The 19,301-nt window shown below is 38.4% G+C and overlaps 2 protein-coding genes across 5 annotated transcripts in view; both read right to left on the bottom strand.

Annotated features, from left to right (window-relative positions):
* The window catches only part of ENOX2 (ecto-NOX disulfide-thiol exchanger 2), a 299,872-nt gene that overhangs the window by 132,457 nt on the left and 148,114 nt on the right, over nucleotides 1-19,301 (bottom strand). The window lies entirely within an intron of this gene.
* The window catches only part of LOC105721607 (paired amphipathic helix protein Sin3a-like), a 140,294-nt gene that overhangs the window by 12,596 nt on the left and 108,397 nt on the right, over nucleotides 1-19,301 (bottom strand). Inside the window, 1 exon segment of the mRNA XM_064383628.1 lies at nucleotides 10,837-10,900. Within this exon segment, the coding sequence (XP_064239698.1) occupies nucleotides 10,837-10,900 (64 nt within the window).

Genomic DNA, 19,301 nt, shown 5'->3' with positions numbered 1-19,301 from the left:
CAGAGCCTTAAAGAGAAGCAACTAATCTAAGACAGCAAAGTTAAACATCAGTGCCAAGATTCAACTTCATTGAATCTGCTTCATACTGTCTACTGTGCTAAATCAGTACCCTCCTCTTTTCTTTCCTCTGATAACACAAAGCATTTTGAAAATATGCTAAAGTATAGCACAAATAATAATGGTTATTATTAATAAACAACTACAATATTCAATATCTGGATTCATATGATGTTTGTCTTGAAAAAAATTTACATTGTAACAGAAATCTTGGTCTCTCTAGCACAGATAGGGACACATTTGGAGGATCCTGGTTTGTTCTCTACAGGCTTGACTTTAGGATCGGAAGGATATTTGAAGAGCTATTGGAGAATAAAAAGGCACAGTAAAAAGTGCTCCTCTTCTTTCCACAATCTAGATTCTAAATTGCTGAGAGGTGAGAAACCAAACAGTCCATGTGATACCACTTACTGCTTATTCACTACATGCAGAACCCTGCAATGGCTATTTATGAAGACCCAGAGAAAGAAGACCAAGTTATCTCCATGTGGGAGCTCCCAATGGAAGGGTGCCCTTAATGAAGATTCTAAAGCAATGCAGTGAATTTCCTGACCAGTTTAAGAACTACTGCTGTATAGATAGTTGCCTTTTTGATGGAGCTTCATGTTCTCCCTCTCTTCCCCACTAGTATAAATCCTGAAAGTTTAGAGAAAGTCCTGCATTCAACTGGTTCTTAAGAATTTAAATAAGGAGAGACAAAAGATGGCAGTGAAGTACTAAATACTGCCAGAAAAGATTTGGTTGGCTAGCTCCAACTTTAGGCCCTTGGTCAGAATCTATCATTTGTTCTCCACAGCCTGTGATGAACTATAACCTCTGTATCAAACAGAGCATACGTTCTCACTTCCAAGAAGCCATCTATGCTGTAAAGAGAAATTGCTGCGGTGACAATTCAAGCAACTGGTAAGAAAAGCCAGTGCGATTCCCAGCATACACATTTCTCTTAAGCTTCCCATTAATGAGCATCAGTGGACTTGCCAGCAGACACTGTACTCACCATTTTTTCCCATCCAGACAGGACACTCCAGGAACAATTACAAAATCATGAACTTAAGTCACATCCGCTGTCTGACATAGCTTCATTTCCCTAGTGGACTAATGTGTACCTGCTTCACTGCCAACACAAGAGTCCTCATAAACTCACAGTTTCATCTTTCCTTATATTTGGACCTTGCTTTTGGCCTTCTCTTATACTTTAGTTAAGATGCCCTCCTTGTTTTAGCTATTGAGGATAGTAAGATAACAGCTGCAAATTAGTTCTTGGTGTCTATCAGAAGTCAGATTTCTTCCTGCCTTAATTAGTACTGCTTTTAAATATTGCTGCCATAATTTCCAACCTGATAAGGACCTGGGATCCCCATTTTCCTCCAACAAGAATTCCCCACTGCCAAAATAGCCTACCACAAGGGAAAGCTGAACAAACAATCAAGCTGGCCTCTAACCACAAAGCAATCCCATTTCCAACTAGCTAATGAAAAATGTGAGAGTGAGACTACGGTCTAATTAAGGGAAGATGGGAAGATGATTACATTTTTGTCCATTATCCCAAGCCCCAAACCAAGCTGGGTGGTTGTGTCTGTGTGTCTGTCTGGCACAGCCAGAACCAGGGCTCCCATGAGGACCTTCTTCTCTCTCCATCATAACAGGACAGCTGTGTGCGAGTCAGAAATGAGTAAACGTTTGGAGGCCAGGTAAGAGGCTATTAGAGTATAACATGGGTTGCTGACAGTGAAAATATAAAAGGACAATTACCCATGCTTGTCTCCTACTCTTAAATATTAACTGGGATATGAAGGAGACTGGTATCATGGAGTTTTCCTAACTTGTTTGATGGTGCAAGCTGCTTTTAGGTTTGGGTGGAAGGATGATTTGAGGCATTTCCCTTGGCCAGGCAGGCAGAGGAGTCAACCTATGGAAAACATTTGTGAATCATGGTTTAAACAAGTACTCTAAATGAAGTCCTTATGCGTCACATGAGATCTTAGGTTGTACTTTCATAGAAGACAGAACACAAGTCTACTAAGTTTCTATTTTTTTTTTCTATTCACTTAAGACAGCAATAAGCACTTAGCAGAAAGTGTGAATTCCCCAAAACCTATTTATATGGGAAATGGCCTTTCAAATGAAAAGGCTGAATGATAAAAAAATGGAATCAGTTACTCAGCTTAAGATCCTTTCAATACCAAGGGTTTCCACTTATTTTCAGAATTTAGTTATCTTGTTCAACTTTGCAATAATCCAGACAGATAAAAGGAGCCCAAGTACCTCCTGGTTTCAGCAGAATATTGATCACTACCTCTCTGAATTTACTTTGGAGTTTCACCCCTTGGGTGACTCCCAGTACTGTGTACAGATGACCTGTTTTAAGACACAAAGCAGCTCTGAGCTGTGGACCTTGTGCCCCTGAAGCAGGGCTTTTCAAAGAGCTTCTCTGCTGAGCAAGCTCTTTGCACACTGCAATTAGGCTCAACCAGAGGACAAACAATTGCTCATCTTATGTGTCTTCCATTAATAAAGATTTGCAGCAATGTGTACCAGACTTGGAGCATTACTCAGATCTACCAAGTTCCCAATTTCGGGAAGTGGCTCTGATTGATTTTGGAGTCTCTGGTGTCTTTGGACAGATGTATTTATTCAACATGTGGAGGCCTGTGGGCAATTCATATTTTAGCTGAGGTTGTAGCCACAATTAAAGCAGGCCTGCAGACAATAGCAAAGATTAGAAGCAAATGTACAGTTATATAGTTAAACACTCATTAGGCTCTTGTTTTCCCCAAAGTTGTGAAAATTCAGAATAAAAACAACAAAGGGCACAGAAGGTTGGCACAGCAAAGTCAGACTACATATTAAGTACACTGCAACACATTCAGTACATCCTGGTTTTCAAAGAGAACTGAACCAGTAATCATGAAGCCATAATTCTATCATGTCACTTCTTTCTGAGTTAATAAGAGCTAACATATTAAGCATCTATTATGCGCTACATACTGTGGGAAGTAGATTACTCCTTACTTACATCGTCTCATTTATTTCTTTACAACCACTGTAGCAGTCTTATTATCTTCCCCACTACACGGGAAGCAAAGAAAGGTGAAACATTTCCAAACGTAACATAGGTTACACAGAGCTCAGGTCAGTTTGATGCCTAAGCCTGTGTTCTTAACCTCTTTCTATCACTGCCAGTCTTCTACATTAAGCTCCCTACTTAGTAGTCTACTCTATTTACTAAATTATATAATTACATTGACCCCCCCGCTCTTTAGTTTCTTCACTTACTGGACTATTACAAAGTTGAACAAGAGAATTCAATTCTGAAAATAAGTTGAAACCCTTGGTATTGAAAGAGTATTAAGCTAAATAATTGATTCCATTGGTGGGACATTTGGATGGGACAATCCTAGAACCTCCATAATTCTAAAAATACAGTCATTTCATAAAGAGTGATTGAAAAAAGCTATTTTTTTTTCTCTAGGTGATTGTGGATATAGTTCCAGTAGACACATTACAACTTGGATCTTAAACCCTAGGCTGAGTGACTTTTTCTCCTGCGAATGTTAAGTGCTTGATGCCCTGGAGTACTGAACTTCCTATCCACCTCTCTATGATGATGGAGTGACCTCCATGAAGCATGCTAGGGAATTTTCTAAGAAACCAGGCCACTGCTGCTTTCTGTACACAACCAAAGCAAAGCACAAACAATGTAAACCTATTCTCATTCTCTAGTTCCCATGGTTCTAGGAGGGAGGCTGAGCCTGGTCCTCAGCATTTCATTCAATTTGCATCACTTTCTTCTTCTGGGCAGAAGCTGGGATAAGATCATCTCAGAGTCTGGCACAACAAAAAGGCCACCTATGGAGTCTACCTTCTTATTTATTTGCATATTTTCATACAGTCGGGGCAACAAACACTAGATGCCAATCATAATTAAGAAAAAGCCCAAAGTCCCTTGAAGACATTTAAAGTGAAATGCCTACAGGAAGAGGAGACATTTCCTCTAGATTTTTTATTTTAAAAAATGAAAATAATGTTAAACTTCTTGGCACTGCAGCTGAATATTAAGTAGAAACATCTTAGGGAAACTTGCCTGAGAGCTATATGAATTCTAAACTATGAAAACAAGACACTCTTAGAAAACTGTAAAAGAGAAAAGCGATGTTTGCTTTATCTAAGAAACAAAGCATTTTCCTCCGGGAGAAAGGAAGCATGATGGGAAATCTGCAAACAATGGACTTCTGAAAGGTTTCATGTGTTTGCTTAAAAACCAAAATAACAACAACCCAAACTCCACAGTGCTGACAGGGGACAAGTGTTCTTCTATCTAATAGCACATGGGCCATAGGATATTTCCAAAAAGCAAAGATGTTCAGACTCAGTCCCCTTGTGAGTATGATTTGAATAATTTTTGCCAGACACCACCTTCCCCCAAGTCTCTAACAAGATCCAGCTACAATGCTAAAATTTCTCCCTGTTGTCATTCATCTAAGGCTCAAGAGGAAGAGCATTTGTAGTAGTGATGGTGGGGCTTTTGAGGGTAAGGGATGAGAGGGCACCTCTCCATTTATTTTGCAATTTGTCTCTGCCTGCATTTTTGTCTATGTCAGCATATTTGTTTTTCTGTCTACTTTTTCTGTTTCTCTGTCCGTCTCCCAGTCCATCTATCAATTCCTCTCTGCTTGTCTCTCCTTGTCTGTTTTGACACTCCCTCTGTCTTCCTGCTTCATGTCATTGTATGTTTCTCTCTCTCAGATTCGGTCTGTCTCTGTTGATCTTTGTCTGTTGCTTAGTCGGTCTCTGTTGTGCGTTCTTTCTTCTCTCTCTCCATTGCTCCCTTCCTCCATTCCACCCTCTACCTGTCTGCATCTCTCTCTGTCTATCTGTCTCTGACCAATAGCTTCTGACCATCCATTTATTTTTCTTTGTTTGAATATTCCTGTTTAACTGTCCCTGTCTAGTTTTCAGTCTGTCTGTCTTTTGGTTGGTCTGTCTCGTGCTCTATGTCTGCCTTCCTGTCTCTATCAGTATCTCTGCCTCTTTGTGCCTTTGTTCATTTCTTTGTCTCAGTTTCTGTCAATACTTTGTCTCTTTGGTCTTTCTGTCAGTCTCTGCATTTGCCTCTTTTTGTTTCTCTGTGTCTGTGTTACCCATCTGTCTGTCTGTACTCTGGTTATCTGTCCAATCTGTCTGCCTGTCTCTCCACCAGCCTGTTTCTGTCCGCTTGTTTCTCTGGATGTCTGCATGCATTTATCTCAGTCTTTACTTCTGTCTCTTTGTCTAGCTGACTATCTTTCTCCATAAATTTTTTCTCTCACTCTTTTCCTCCCTCTCAGTCTGTCAGTCTTGCTATGATTCTCTTAGTTTCTCTGATTCTTGTCTTTTGGTCTATAACACATGGTGTCTGTCCAACTCTTTCAGTCTCCCATCTTGGTCAGTCTCTTTGTCTTGGTTTGTCTGTTGCTCTCTCTTCCCAAGTCTGTCTTTCTGTCTCACAGCCTACTTTTTTCTCTCATCAGTCTGTCTTCCCATTTTTCTCTGTTGGTTTTCATTTCTCTCTTTCCCTCTGTATCAGTCTGTTTTTCTCTGCCTGTTCCCTGCTCTGTGCATCCTGCAACATTAGTCCCTCTCTCTGTCTGCCTATTCTGTCTCTCTATCTCCCTGTCTTTTGACTCTATTCACGCCTCTCTGTTTCTATCAGTCTCTCTCTCATTCTATAATAACAGTGTCCCTCTCTCTGCCTGCCTACCTGTCTGGGTATCTGTCTGTGTTTATTCTTTCCTTTAGTAGTTTGGCTGGCTGGCTCACTGTCTCTAAGCCTGTTTTCCTCTCTTTCTGTCACATTGTCTATCATTGTCTCTTTCTTTCCTTTATTTCATTTCCGTCCTTCTCTTCATTTCCTCTCTCTCTCTCCTCTATCTTTTTTACTGAGGTGAGATTTACATAACATAAAATTAACCATTTCAAAGTGAACAATTCAGTGGAATTAAGTACATTCACACTGTGCATGCAAGCACTACTTTTATCTAGTCGTTGTCCCAAAATATTCTCATCACTCCAAAAGAAAAGCCTGTACTTCAACAGTTGTTCTCCCTTCCTCCCTTCCCCTAGCCACTGGAAACCACCAATCTACTTTCTGTCTCCATGGATTCACCTATTATAGACCTTTCAGAGAAAAGGAATCATACAACATGTGACATTGTGTGTCTGGCTTCTTTCTCTCAGAATAATGTTTTCTAGGTTCATCTCCCTTGTAACATGTACAATTAGTTCATTACTTTTTATGGCTGAATAATATCCTACTGTATGGATATATCACAATTTGTTTATTCATTCATCAACTGATGGACATTAGGTCTGTTTCCACCTTTTTGGCTACTATGCATAATGCTGCTATGAACATATGCAGCTATATATGCATGCACATATACTTGTCTGAGTACCTGTTTTCTATCCTTTTGCGTATATACCCAGCAGTGGAATTGCTGGTTCATATGGTAATTTTATGTTTCACTTTCTGAGGAACCACCAAAGTGATTCCTAAGTGGCTGAACCATAAAACAGTTGATATTTTCTGCCTTTTAGATTCTAGCCATATTAGTGGATACAAAGTGGTATTTAATTGTGGTTTTGCTTTGCATTTCCCTAATGACTAGTAATGTTGAACATCTTTTCATGTGTTTGTTGGCCATTTGCATATATCTTCTTTGGAGAAATGTCTATTTGAGTATTTAACCTATGTTTTGATTGAGTTGTTTGTCTTTTTGTTGTTGAGTTGTAAGAGTCCTTTATATGTCCTGGATAGACCTTTACCAGATATATGGTCTGCAAATATTTTCTGCCAGTCTGTTTTCTCTGTGTCTCTTTCTGATAGACAGAATCTATTAGACTGCCTCTTTCTGACTATTTCTCTGTTGGTGTCTTTGTATCAATCTATCCCTGACATGTCTCTGTAAGGCTCTACCTGTTCCTTCTTTCTTCCTCTCCCTCCTTAACCTTTCTTTTTTAGTGTCTCTCTCTCTTTCCTTCCTCCCTTCCCTCCCCCACCTGTTTCCTCTGTTTCCCTGTATCTGACTCCCTCTTTTTCAATTTCTCCCTCCCCTCATTCATCTCTCAGTCTGTCTCTCTGTCCATTTAGTTGGCTCTCTAACTCTCTACTTTCTGTCTTGCTCTCTGTGTCTTTCTGATTCTCCCTTTATTGGTATATCTATCAGTTGTTTTGTTTATCACCCTATCTCTGTCCCCTTGACTCTCTTGGTCTGTCTCCCTCCATCTGCATCTCTCTCTGTATTTGCCTTTTCTCCTCTGACTCATAGCCCTCCCTTTCTGTCTCTCTAAGTGTCTGTCTCAGTGTCTCTCAGTCACAGTCTCAATGTCTTTCTCAGGTTCTGTCTGACTCCCCTGACACGTTTTCTGTGTATACCTGTCTGTCTGCAGCAGTTTCTTTTTGCCTGTTTCTCTCTCTCCTTGCCTGTTTCTTGCCTCTTTCTGTTTCTTTGCCTGTCTGTCTCTTAGTCTCTCAGGCTTTCTTTCCACTTGTCTATCTCCTCATTTCTTTCTCTCTTTCTTTTTCCTTTGCCTCTCCCATATAGCTCCATCTGGCCAACTCTCTCAGTCTGACTGACTTTCACTGACTTTCCCTCTCTCTCTTGCTATCTCACTGTCTTTTCTGTCTTACTGTCTCTTGCAGTGTCTGCTTCTCTCTATGATGGTCTGTCTCTGGCTCTGTGTGTATCTCCCTCACTTCTTTCTCAGTCCCTTGCTCCTTCTTGCTCAGTCTGTGTGTTCTCTCTGCTTTGTCTCTATCTCTGTCTTCCTGTATCCCATTCTAACTCCTCATCTCTCTGCGATACCCTCAACACCCAGCTTCTCTGTCTGTCTCTCAGGCTCTGTCTGTCCATATGAGTGTGATTCTCTTCTTTTCTCTTTTTGTCAGTTTTACTCTCTCTCTTTTCTTCTTGACTTTCTTTCTTACTCATTTCTCTCTCCCTCTGTCTCTCTTTAGTTCTTTAGCTTTTTCTGTTTCTGGGTCTTTCTCTCTCTACCCTGTTTTCTGTCTCTCTTTGTGACCTCCCCATTCTATCTTTTCTGTTTTAGTCTGTCCCCGTGTCTCTCTCCTTGTTCCTCACTGCTGTCTCTGTTCCCCCTTTTCTCCATTTTTTTCTGTTTGTCGGTCTGCCTGCCCTTATACCTGTCTGCTTCTTTTTGTCTATCCATCTTTCTTTGTATGCTTCCATCTTTCCACATTAACCAATTGATCTCTATACCTCTATCTATCCATGTTTGCCTCTGCCTTTCTGTTTTTCCATCTGACTGCCTCTGTCTCTCCTTCTTGGTCTATCCTTCCCTGTCTGTCTATCCCTGCCTCTATCCATCTCTGTCCATTCCTATCTTTATGTCTGTCTCTCTGTCTATCTCCCTCTGGCCTTTTGTCTGTCTGTCTCTGCCTCCTCTTTGAAAACATGTGGTATTTATCTTTCCATGTCTGACTTTTCTTTCCAGGCTCATCCCTTTTGCTGCCAAAAACATAATTCCATTCTTTTTTATGGCTGAATAGTATTCCATTGTGTATATATGCCATATTTTCTTTATCCATTCATCTGTTGATAGTTAGGTTGGTTCCATATCTTAACTATTGTGAAGAGTGTTTCAATAAACACGCTGGTGCAAGCAACTCTTTGACATACTGATTTCTTTTCTCTTGGATAAATACCCAGTAGTGAAACTGCTGGATCATATGGCAGGGAGTGAGGAGCATGGGGAGAAGTTGGTTAACAAACACGAAATTACAGCTAGACAGGAGGAATGAGTTCTGGTGTTCTTCAGCACTGTAGGGTGAATATGTTAAATATACTTTATTATATATTTTCAAAAAGCTAGAAAAGAACATTTTTGAATATTATTAATACAAAGAAATAATAAATGTTTGAGGTGATGAGTATGCTATTTACTCTGCTTAGATATTACACATTGCATGCATGGCTAAATATATCAGTCTGCATCCTATGTACAATTATTATGTGTCAATGAAAAATAAAAGAAAAAATATTGAAAAAGACAAAAAAGAAGCTGAAGTATAAATTTCTTTCCAACCTGTGGCAGTTGAACACATACATCTCAAAGAATGGACTTACAGTCCTTGGCTTGCAAAAAATGCATTGATTATACTGACTTATGTAAAATAAGTGTAATATGTCTATCTAGTACCTGAAAAACACAGGTATACACCAACTGTGGTATCTTTCAGACACTGTCACTTAGTTGTCCACTAGTGAAAAACACAACAAAATCTATGTGCTCAGCAAAGACATAGAATCAACCCAGGTACCTATCAGTGGTGGACTGGATAAAGAAAATGTGGTATACATACACCATGGAATACTATGCAGCCATAAAAAAGAATGAAATCACATCCTTTGTAGCAACATGGATGCAGCTGGAGGCCATTATCATAAAAGAATTAATGCAGAAACAGAAAACCAAATACTGCATTTTCTCACTTACAAGTGAGAGCTCAACACTGGGTATACATGGACACAAAGATGAGAACAATCAACACTGGGGATTACAAAAAGGGGACAGGAGAGAGGAAGGGAAGCAAGGGTTGCAAAACTACCTACTGGGTACCATGTTCACTACTTGGGCAACAGGATCATTAGAAGCCCAAAGCTCTGCATCACGCAGAATACCCATGTAACAATCCTGTACATGTACCCTTGAATCTAACATTTAAAAAACTACATGCCCAGAGCATGTCTTGTAAGCCTTTCATTGGGCTTATATTTTAAGTAAGCTTTCAGAACTCAAGAAGTTTGAGAAACTGGGAGTTAAGGAACAGACTGCATCACATAAAATATAGAGTCTAAACAGATTGTTTTTGAAAATTACATCATCACTGAAACATACAGTGATCCAGAATTCTACAGACTGAATTACATCAGCACAATCACTTGATTTTAGTCTAACACTCTAGTTTGGTAATCTTACAATCTAAACCCTAATAATAAGGAAATCATTAACGGCATTATGGAACAATGTCATTAAACCTCTCCATGTCTCAGTTTCCTTGTCTAGAGAATGAGGCTTATGACAATAAATGACCTTATATCGTTGTTATTAGAAGTAAATGGGATAATCCATGTATAGCTCTTAGAATAGTGCCTTGTAAAGCAGGAGCTCAAAAAAATGTTAGCTATTATTACCTCTATTGTTGTTATTGCAATTGTTATCATTGTTATTATCATATAAACGTCTAAATAGCACTGGAATCAGGAGAGCTATGTGACTGGTCAAGTCCACTGTCTAGGCAGTTTCCTTATCAAAAAATGAAGATGTACCTCTAAAATTTTTATGGTTCTATGGTTGTTGGATTCCATGTGTTTCTGAGTACTAAGTACATGGAGTCACATTTTTTAATTTTCATGGGTACATAGTAGGTACATATATTTATAGGGTACATGAGATATTTGGATATAGGGATGCAATGCATAATAATCACATCATGGAAATTGGGGTATCCATCCCCTGAAGCACTTATCCTCTGTGTTACAAACAATCAAATTACACTCTTTCAGTTATTTTTAAATGTACAATTAAATTATTTTGACTATAGTCACCCTATTGTGCTATCAAATACTAGGTCTTATTCATTCTTTTTACCTATTTTTTGTACCCATTTATCCTCCCCTGCCTCCCCCGCCCCGCCCCTACTACCATTCCCAGTCTCTGGTACCCATCGTTCTACTCCCTATCTTCATGAGCATGAGTTCAATTGTTTTGATTTTTTACATCATGGGGTCACATTTTTGATCAGGCTTCATGATATAATTTTTATCCTCAAAAGTTGTCAGACCTGTAAGTTACAAAGGCACACAAAAGCCACAAGGAAAATCTGATTTTCAAACATTTCTAAAACTAACCTGGTTAGTTTCTCACTGACTTATTTAGCTCTTATGGGATCTCACAATGAAAAGCATAAATTCAGGAATGACTTTCATTCTAATTTTTTCTCCAATGATGTCCATATCAGACAGTTGGCATAGGTAACATTTCCACAGATCTGGACCTGAATCCTCAGAGCTAGAGTGCCATATTTTTAAAAAAGGATATTGTTAGCCCTTGAAAAATGAAAAAAGAAAAAGAAAAAGAAAAAAAAAGGATACTGTACTTTGCTTCAATTGCTGCCTATGGATGTTGTACTCTCCCTAGGAATGCTGTTCATGGCTATGGTATCTTTCTTGTGAAGACTGTCTAGGATGTTATAGCTTTCCTGGAAATAGTCTTTGCATGTTTTATCTTGCCTCAGAAAGGATGATGCTTCCTTCTTGGAAATGCTGCCCATCGATGTTGTGATCTTCCCTGGGATGCTGTCTGTGGTTTCTGTAATTGGCCTCTGAATACTGCCTGTGGACAGTATACATGACTTTTGATATTAATTGTGGCTAATTTATCTTGTGACCCGAAGGACTCTTCACTGAAGCTGCTTCTCCAGAGCAGCTTCTGAGGGACAACTAAGAATATGTTTCTGGTACTTGTGGGTTTGTAACTTGATTCATTAATACTTTCTCCAGATTGAATGGATCTCATGTTTTAAACTGTATTCATTAAATATAATCTCTTGCCATACTCTGCCCATTTTCTGGATGGATAAGCTGCAGGTGGGAACCTATTGGGAAAGAGGGAGAATACTAATTGGCAAATTGACTTTGGGTCCTAGACAACAACTTGTAGCATAAAAACTCTAACTTATTAACTAAACTAGGCAATTGGCAATAGGTGCCTCTGAAAAAGATGAAAACTGTGGAAGCACAAAGCATATTTATTCAGGCAAAGGCTGTTACTTTCAAATGTCTTGGTATAATGTACCCTGTACTGTGGTAAATGAAGTTTCACCTTTGGATGCACAGTGTTACATAATTATCCAGAATATTTCCTGTAACTAACGCATAAAATTTCCATACATCCTATAAGAATTCTCAAATCTTAATTACTCACTCTTCTATTTTCTTCATCTTCAATATTTTCTTTAGGATGAGGATGTCAAATTCCCTGTGGGGATGTGGCAACATAAATTTATCACTAAAACCTATCTTGTTTTAGCTCCCCTAATCCTGCCAGCATTAGCATACCTGAGCTTATTCATGCACATGTTTGTTCCCTTACAAATTCATGCCTCCCAGTCCCATAGCCATGCACAATGGATTTTGTCCAAGCTGTACTGATGAAAGAATAAGGTCATGTAGCTAAGGAATATTGACCTTAAGGAGCAGATTCATAGAATTTACATAATGTAGCTCCAAGAAAGATCCTGATTATTTCCTGCACCTTCACATTCTCTGCAAAAAGGCATGACAGGCAGGAGAAAATAATCTTTTTTTGTGGTTAAAATCTTTGTGCTTTAAGATGACCAGGGAGGAAAGGGGTATGATGGTGAAGAGGTCATCAATTCAAAAATGGCCCTTCCCAGTTCTTCTAATTCTTTTTCCACTGCTTTTCAGAATGGGGATTTAGCTGTACTTAAGTGTCCTGTCCCTTAGGTCGTCATTCACTTGTCTTACTTTTTTAAAATTATACTTTTAATTAGAAATAACTATAGATTAATCTGCAGGTATAAAAAAATAATACAGAGAGATACTATGCATTCCTTTTTTTGTGAGACAGGGTCTCAGTTGGCTGCCTAAGTTGGACTGTAGTGGCACAATCACAGCTCACTGCAGCCTCAACCTCCCAGGCACAAGCAGTCCTCTTACCTTAGCCTCCCAAGTAGCTGGGACCACAGGCACACACCACCATGCCTGGCTAATTTTTAATTTTTTTTTTTTTTTTTTACTTTCTGTAGACATGAGGTCTTGATATGTTGCCCAAGCTGGTCTCAAACTCCTGGTTTCCTTGTCTATAAAATGAGGCTTATGACAATAAATGACCTTATATAGTTGTTATGAGAAGTAAAGCAGTCCTCTTGTCTTGGCCTCCCAAAGTGCTGGGATTATGAGCTACCTGTCCAGCCAATACTATGCATTCTTTACCCATTTTCTCCCAATGGTAGCATCTTGCAAAATTATAGTACAATATTACAACCAAGATATTGACATTAGTATGGTCAAGACACAGAACATTTCTATCACCACAAGGATCCCTCATGTTGCCCAACTTTTATAGTCATACCTGCTTTTCTCACCCACATACTACCTTCTTAACCCCTGAAAACTTGACAAATTTCAAGAACGTTATATTAATGGAATCATACAGCATGTAACCTTTCAGGCTTGGCTGTTTTTCATGCATGAATGTTTATGTGTATGTAAGTCTTCATTTCTTTGGGATCAATGTGCAAGAGTTCTTAGGCATTTTAAGAAACAGCAGGCCAGGTGTGGTGGCTCATGCCTGTAATCTCAGCACTTTGGGAGGCCAAGGCAGGCAGATCACCCGAGGTTGGGAGTTCGAGACCAGCCTGACCAACATGGAGAAACCCCTTCTCTACTAAAAATACAAAAAAAAAAAAAAAAAAAAATTAGCTGGACATGGTGGTGCAAGCCTGTAATCTCAGCTACTTGGGAGGCTGAGGCAGGACAATTGCTTGAACCTGGGAGGCAGAGGTTGCAGTGAGCCAAGATCGTACCATTGCACTCCAGCCTGGGCAACAAGAGCAAAACTCCATCTCAAAAAAAAAAAAAAGAAAAAAAAAAAGAAACAGCCAAACTTTCCCACCATGGCTGTACCATTCTACATTCCCACCAGCAATGTATGAGTGATCTAGTTTCTCTGAATGCTGGCCAGAATTTGGTGCTGTCATTATTTTTATTTTAGCCATTCTGAAAGGTGATATCTCATTGTGACTTTAATTTTCGTTTCCTTAATGACTAATGATATTGACCATCTTTTAAAATACTTATTTGCCACCTGTATATACTTTACATAAAATGTCTGTTCATGTCTTTTTTAAATTTTCTAATTGAATTATTTTTATCATTGAATTTGAGAGTACTTTATATATCCTAGATACTAATTCTTTGTTGGATATGTGGTTTACAAATGTTTTCTCCCATTCTGTAGTTTGTCTGTTTATCCTCCTAGCAAGGTCTTTCCCAGAATAAAAATGCAATTTTGATGAAGTCTAATTTATCAATTTCTTTCTTTTATGGACTGTGTTTTTGGTGTCAAGTTTAAGAATTATTTACCCAACTTTAGGTCCTGAAAATTTTCTTCTATTTTTTTCTCTAAAAGTTTTATAATTTTATATTTTAAATGTAAGTCCATGATTCATTTTGAGTACATTTTTATAGGAGTGAGGTTCATTATATTTACCAATGGATGTCCAATTGCCCCAGTATCAATGATTGAAAAGGTCAGACACCCTCCATTGAATTGTTTTTGCACATTTGAAAAATTAACTTTGGGAGGCCGAGGTGGGTGGATCAGCTGAGGTCAGGACTTTGAGATGAGCCTGGTCACCATGGTGAAACCCTGTCTCTACTAAAAATATAAAAATTAGCTGGGCGTGGTGGCATGTGCCTGTAATCCCAGCTATCCAGGATGCTGAGGCAGGAGAATCATTGGAACCCGCAGTGAGCTGAGATAGCGCCACTGTACTCCAGCCTGGGCGACAGAGAGACTTTGTCTCAAAAAAAAAAAAAAAAAAAATCAGGTGGGTGTATTTATGTGGGTAGATTTCTCTGTTCTCTATTCTGTTCCATTGATCTATGTAACTGCCCACAAACACCACACAGTCGATTACTGTAGCTATATAGCAAAATTTAATATTGTGTAGAGTGATTCCTCCCACTTTATTTTTATTTTTTGAGATTGATTTAGCTCTTACAGGGCTTGTGCCTTTCTATATGTTAGGATAATCTTGCTTATATCTTCAGAAATACCTTGCTGAAATTTTGATAGCGACTGCATTGAATTTAAAGATTAATTTCATGAGTACTGACATATTTAGTATATTGTGATTTCTGATACATGAAAATAATGTGTTACTCCATTCATTTAGGTTTTATTTGATTTCTTTCATTAGTGTTTTGTGATTTTCAGTATACAGCTCCTGTATATGTTTCAGTAAATTTATATTTAAGTATTTCATATTATTTGGATTACCTCAAATGGTATTGTCTTTTTAATTTCAGTGTCCCTGTGTTCATTTCTATTATGGATAAATACAATTGATTTTTGTATGCTTATCTTATATCCTGCAACCTTAATGGATTCACTTATTAGTTCTAGGAGCTTTTTTGTTTCTTTATTCCTTTTGTAGATTTCTTGGTATTTTCTATGCAGGTGATATCATCTGCAAATAAGGACATTTTCACTTTTCTGATTTGTAAGCCTTTCATTTCTTCTTCCCTTATTTTTCTGATATATAAGCCTTTTATTTTTTCTTCCCATCTTATTTCATTGGCTGAAACTAACAACATTATGTTGAATAAGAGTGTATATCCTCACCTTGTTTCTGATCTCAGGGGAAAGCAATTCAGTTTTTCACAGGTACATACAATGTTAGCTGTAGGTGCTTTGTGAATTCTCTATCAAATTGAGGAAGTTACCTTCCCCTCCTATATTTCTGAGAGGTTTTTTTTTTAATCGTGAATGATGTCTAAGTTTTTCAAATTTTTTTTCTGTATTGATTGATATGATTATATGATTTTTCATCTTTAGTCTGCTAATATGGTAGATTACATTGATTGATTTTCAAATACTGAACCACCCTCGTAGCCCTGGAATAAACCCTACTTTGTCATTCTGTGTAATTCTTTGAATATATTCCTGACTTTGACTTATTAATAGTTTGTTAAGAATTTTTACATCTGTATTCATGAGGAATACTGGTATGCACTTTTCACTCTTGGGCTGTTTTTATCTTATTTTACTATTTGCATAATATTAGTTTCATAGAATCAACTGAAAATTGTTCTCTCCTATTCTATTTCCTGGAAGAGATTTTGTAGAATTGGTGGTAGTTCTTCTTTGTACATTTGGCAGAATTCTCCAGTGAAATCATCTCGCCCCAGAGATTTGATTTTGGGAGATTTAAATGATGAATTCAACTTCCTTAATAATTATATGGCTATTCAAATTATCTATTTAACCTTGCATGTATTGTGGTAGTTTATGTTTCTTGAGGAAGTGGTCCATTTCATATATGTTGTCAAATTTATGTAGGTAGAATTGTTCATAGTAGTCCCTTAGTATCTGTGTTAAGCCGTTCTTGTATTGCTATAAAGAAATATCTCAGATTGGTAATTTATAAAGGAAAGAGCTTTAATTGATTTATAGGTCTGCAAACTTTACAGAAAGCATGGTGCTGGCATCTGTTTTGCCTCTGGGAAGGCCTCAGAGAGCTTTTACTCATGGGCAAAGGCAAAGTAGGGGACAGGCATGTCACACGGTGAAAGCAGGTACAAACAAGGGGCTGGGGGAGGGGTAAGGGCCACACACTTTAAAATGATCAGATCCCCTTAGAACTCACTATCATGAGGACAGCACTAAGTCGAGGGTTCCACTCCCATGATCCTATCACCTCCCACCAGGCCACACCTCCAACACTGGGGATTATATTTCAACACAAGATTTGAGTGGGGACAAATATACAAACTATATCATTATCCCTTTGATAGTTTGTACTGATATCCTCTGTTTTATTTCTCATATAGGTAATATATGTCTTTTTTCTCTACTGGTCTCGCTAAAGGATTGTCAATTTTATTGATTCTTTCAAAGATTCAGTTACTTATTTCATCATTTTTCTGTTTTCAATTTTATTGATTTCTCTTATCTTTAGTATTTAGTCCTCTTTGATTTTAGTTTATTTTGTTCTTATTTCTCTACATTCTTAAGGTGGGAACTTAGATTACTGATTTGAGACTTTTCCTCTTTTCTAATGTATGTATTTGCAACTATAAATTTCCTCCTCAGCACTGCTTTAGCTGCTTCTCATAAATTTTGATATGCTGTATTTTCATTTTCATTGAGTTCAATGTGTTTTTAGAATTTTTTACTTGGTTAGGCTCACTCCTGTAATCCCAGCACTTTGGGAGGCCAAGGTGGGAGGATCACTTGAAGACAGGATTTTGAGACTAGCCTGGGTAGGTAACATAGCAAGACCCTGTCACTACAAAAAATTTAAAAATTAGCTGGGTATGGAGGTGCATGCCCATAGTCCCAGCTACTGGGGAGGCTGAAGTGGGAGGATTGCCTGAGCACAGGAGGTCGAGGCTGCAATGAGTTGTGATCACGCCACTGCACTACAGTCTGGGTGACAGAGCAAGATGCTGTCTCAAAAAAAAATTGCTTGAGACTTCTGCTTTGACCCATGGTTTATCTAGCAGTGTCCTGTTTAGTTTTCAAGTGTTTGGAGATTTTCCTATTACTTTTCTGTTACTGAATTCTCATTCCATTGTGGTTGGAGGGCATGCTTTGTATGACTGAAATTTTAAATAATTTTTTGAGGTTTGTTTGATGAACCAGGATATGGTCTATCTTGGTACGTGTTCTGTGAGTGCTTAAAAATAATGTGTATTTTGCTGTTGCTAGATCCTATTGTTTGATTATTTTGCTGAGTTCTTCTATACTCTTGTGAACTTTCCATCTAGCTGTTATATCAGTTATTAAGAGAGGGATGTTGAAATACTTAAGCATAGTTATGGATTTGCCTTTAGCAACTCTTTACAGTAGGTCTGCTGGCAAAAAATTCTTAGTTTTGCTCCATCTGAGAAAGTCTTGATTTCCCCTCCATTTCTGAAGATATTTTCACTGGGTATCTAATTGTGCCACTTCTTTCTTACTTCCATGATTTGTGATGAGAAATCTGCTATCATTTTAATTGTTTTCCCCCTGTAGGTAAGGTGTTATTTTTCTCTGTCTTCTGTCTAGATCCTTTGTCTTTAGTTTTCAGAATTTTCATTATGACATGTCTCGGTGTTAATTTCTTTAACTTTATCCTATTTAGGGACTTACTTACCTTATCAAATCTGTAAGTTTATGTCTTATGCCAAATTGGGGAGGTTCACAAACATTCTTTCTTGATGTACTTTTTTAGCCCCATTCTCTTCCTTCTCCCCTTCCTGGACTCTGATGGTATGTTAGATCTTTTGTTATAGCACCACAAGTCCTTTAGGCTTAATTCATTATTCTTCAGTATATTTTCTCTTTATTGATCAGCTTGGGTAATTTCTATTGTCCTATCTTCCAGTTCACTAACACTTTCCTTTGTCCTCTCCATTTTGCTGTTGATCCCACTCATGGAGCTTTACATTTTTGTTATTACTATATTTTTCATTTCTAATTTTTCCATTGGGTTCTTCTTTATGTCTCCTATATTTTGCTTAGACTTTCCATTTCTTTACTGAAGCTTTCTATTTTTTCATTTGTTTGTAATCAGTCATTGAAGGATTTTTATTGTGGTTGCTTTGGATTTTTTTGCCAGAAAATTCTAACGTCTCTGTCATCTTTGTGTTGGCATCTATTGATAGTTATTTTCCATTCTGTTTGAAATCTTCTGGGTTCTTGACATGATGAGGTATTATCAATGGAGACATGGATATTTTGGGTATTACGTTATGGGTATCTGAGTCTTATCTAAACCTCTTTCTTTGTTGGCATTGTTTCAGGCAGGGGAGAGGGGGTGTTATTGCCTCATTACTATCAAATGGAGGTAGAAGTCCAGGTTCCCTACTCAACTTCCAGTGACATCTGAGGGAGGTAGTCTCCTTGTTACTAATGGGCAGGGGTGGGAGTTCCAGCTCCCCAGTAGTCTCCAATGACACTTTGCAGGAGTGGCTTTTTATTTCTGGGTGGTAAATACAGTCATGAATCTCCAGGAGGTCTTCTCTGATACCACTTTAGTAGGCAGGAGTGCCTTCATAACTGTTAACGGTCAGGGAAAAATGGAAATCCAGGCTCCCCAGAAGTGGGTTAGATCATTGTGGCCAGTGGGGATGAAATTTCCAGCTTTGGCCTGGGCATGGTGGCTCACACCTGTAATCCTAGCACTTTGGGAGGCCAAGGCAGGAGGATTACTTGAGCTCAGGAGTTTGAGCCCAACCTGGGAAACATAGTGAGACCTCATCTCCATAAAAATAAATTTTTTAAAAAAAGTCCCAGTTTGGTACTTTGCCTTCTCTGATATCATCTTGGTGGAGGCCCCTGGCAGAAGTGTTGAAGTGCCTCATTAGAGCTTCACGAGGGTGGAAATCTACGTTTCCTACTTGGCTGGGAGTGGGTAGGAGTAGGGCCACAATGTGTGTGTGTGTGTGTGT

The sequence above is a fragment of the Aotus nancymaae genome, unplaced genomic scaffold, assembly GCF_030222135.1.
Source record: "Aotus nancymaae isolate 86718 unplaced genomic scaffold, 86718_ANA_hifiasm-v0.15.2.pri h1tg000004l, whole genome shotgun sequence".
In the NCBI taxonomy this organism is placed as follows: domain Eukaryota; kingdom Metazoa; phylum Chordata; class Mammalia; order Primates; family Aotidae; genus Aotus; species Aotus nancymaae.
Note: the sequence above shows the minus strand (reverse complement) of the source record. Positions and strands in the feature narration are given on the sequence as shown.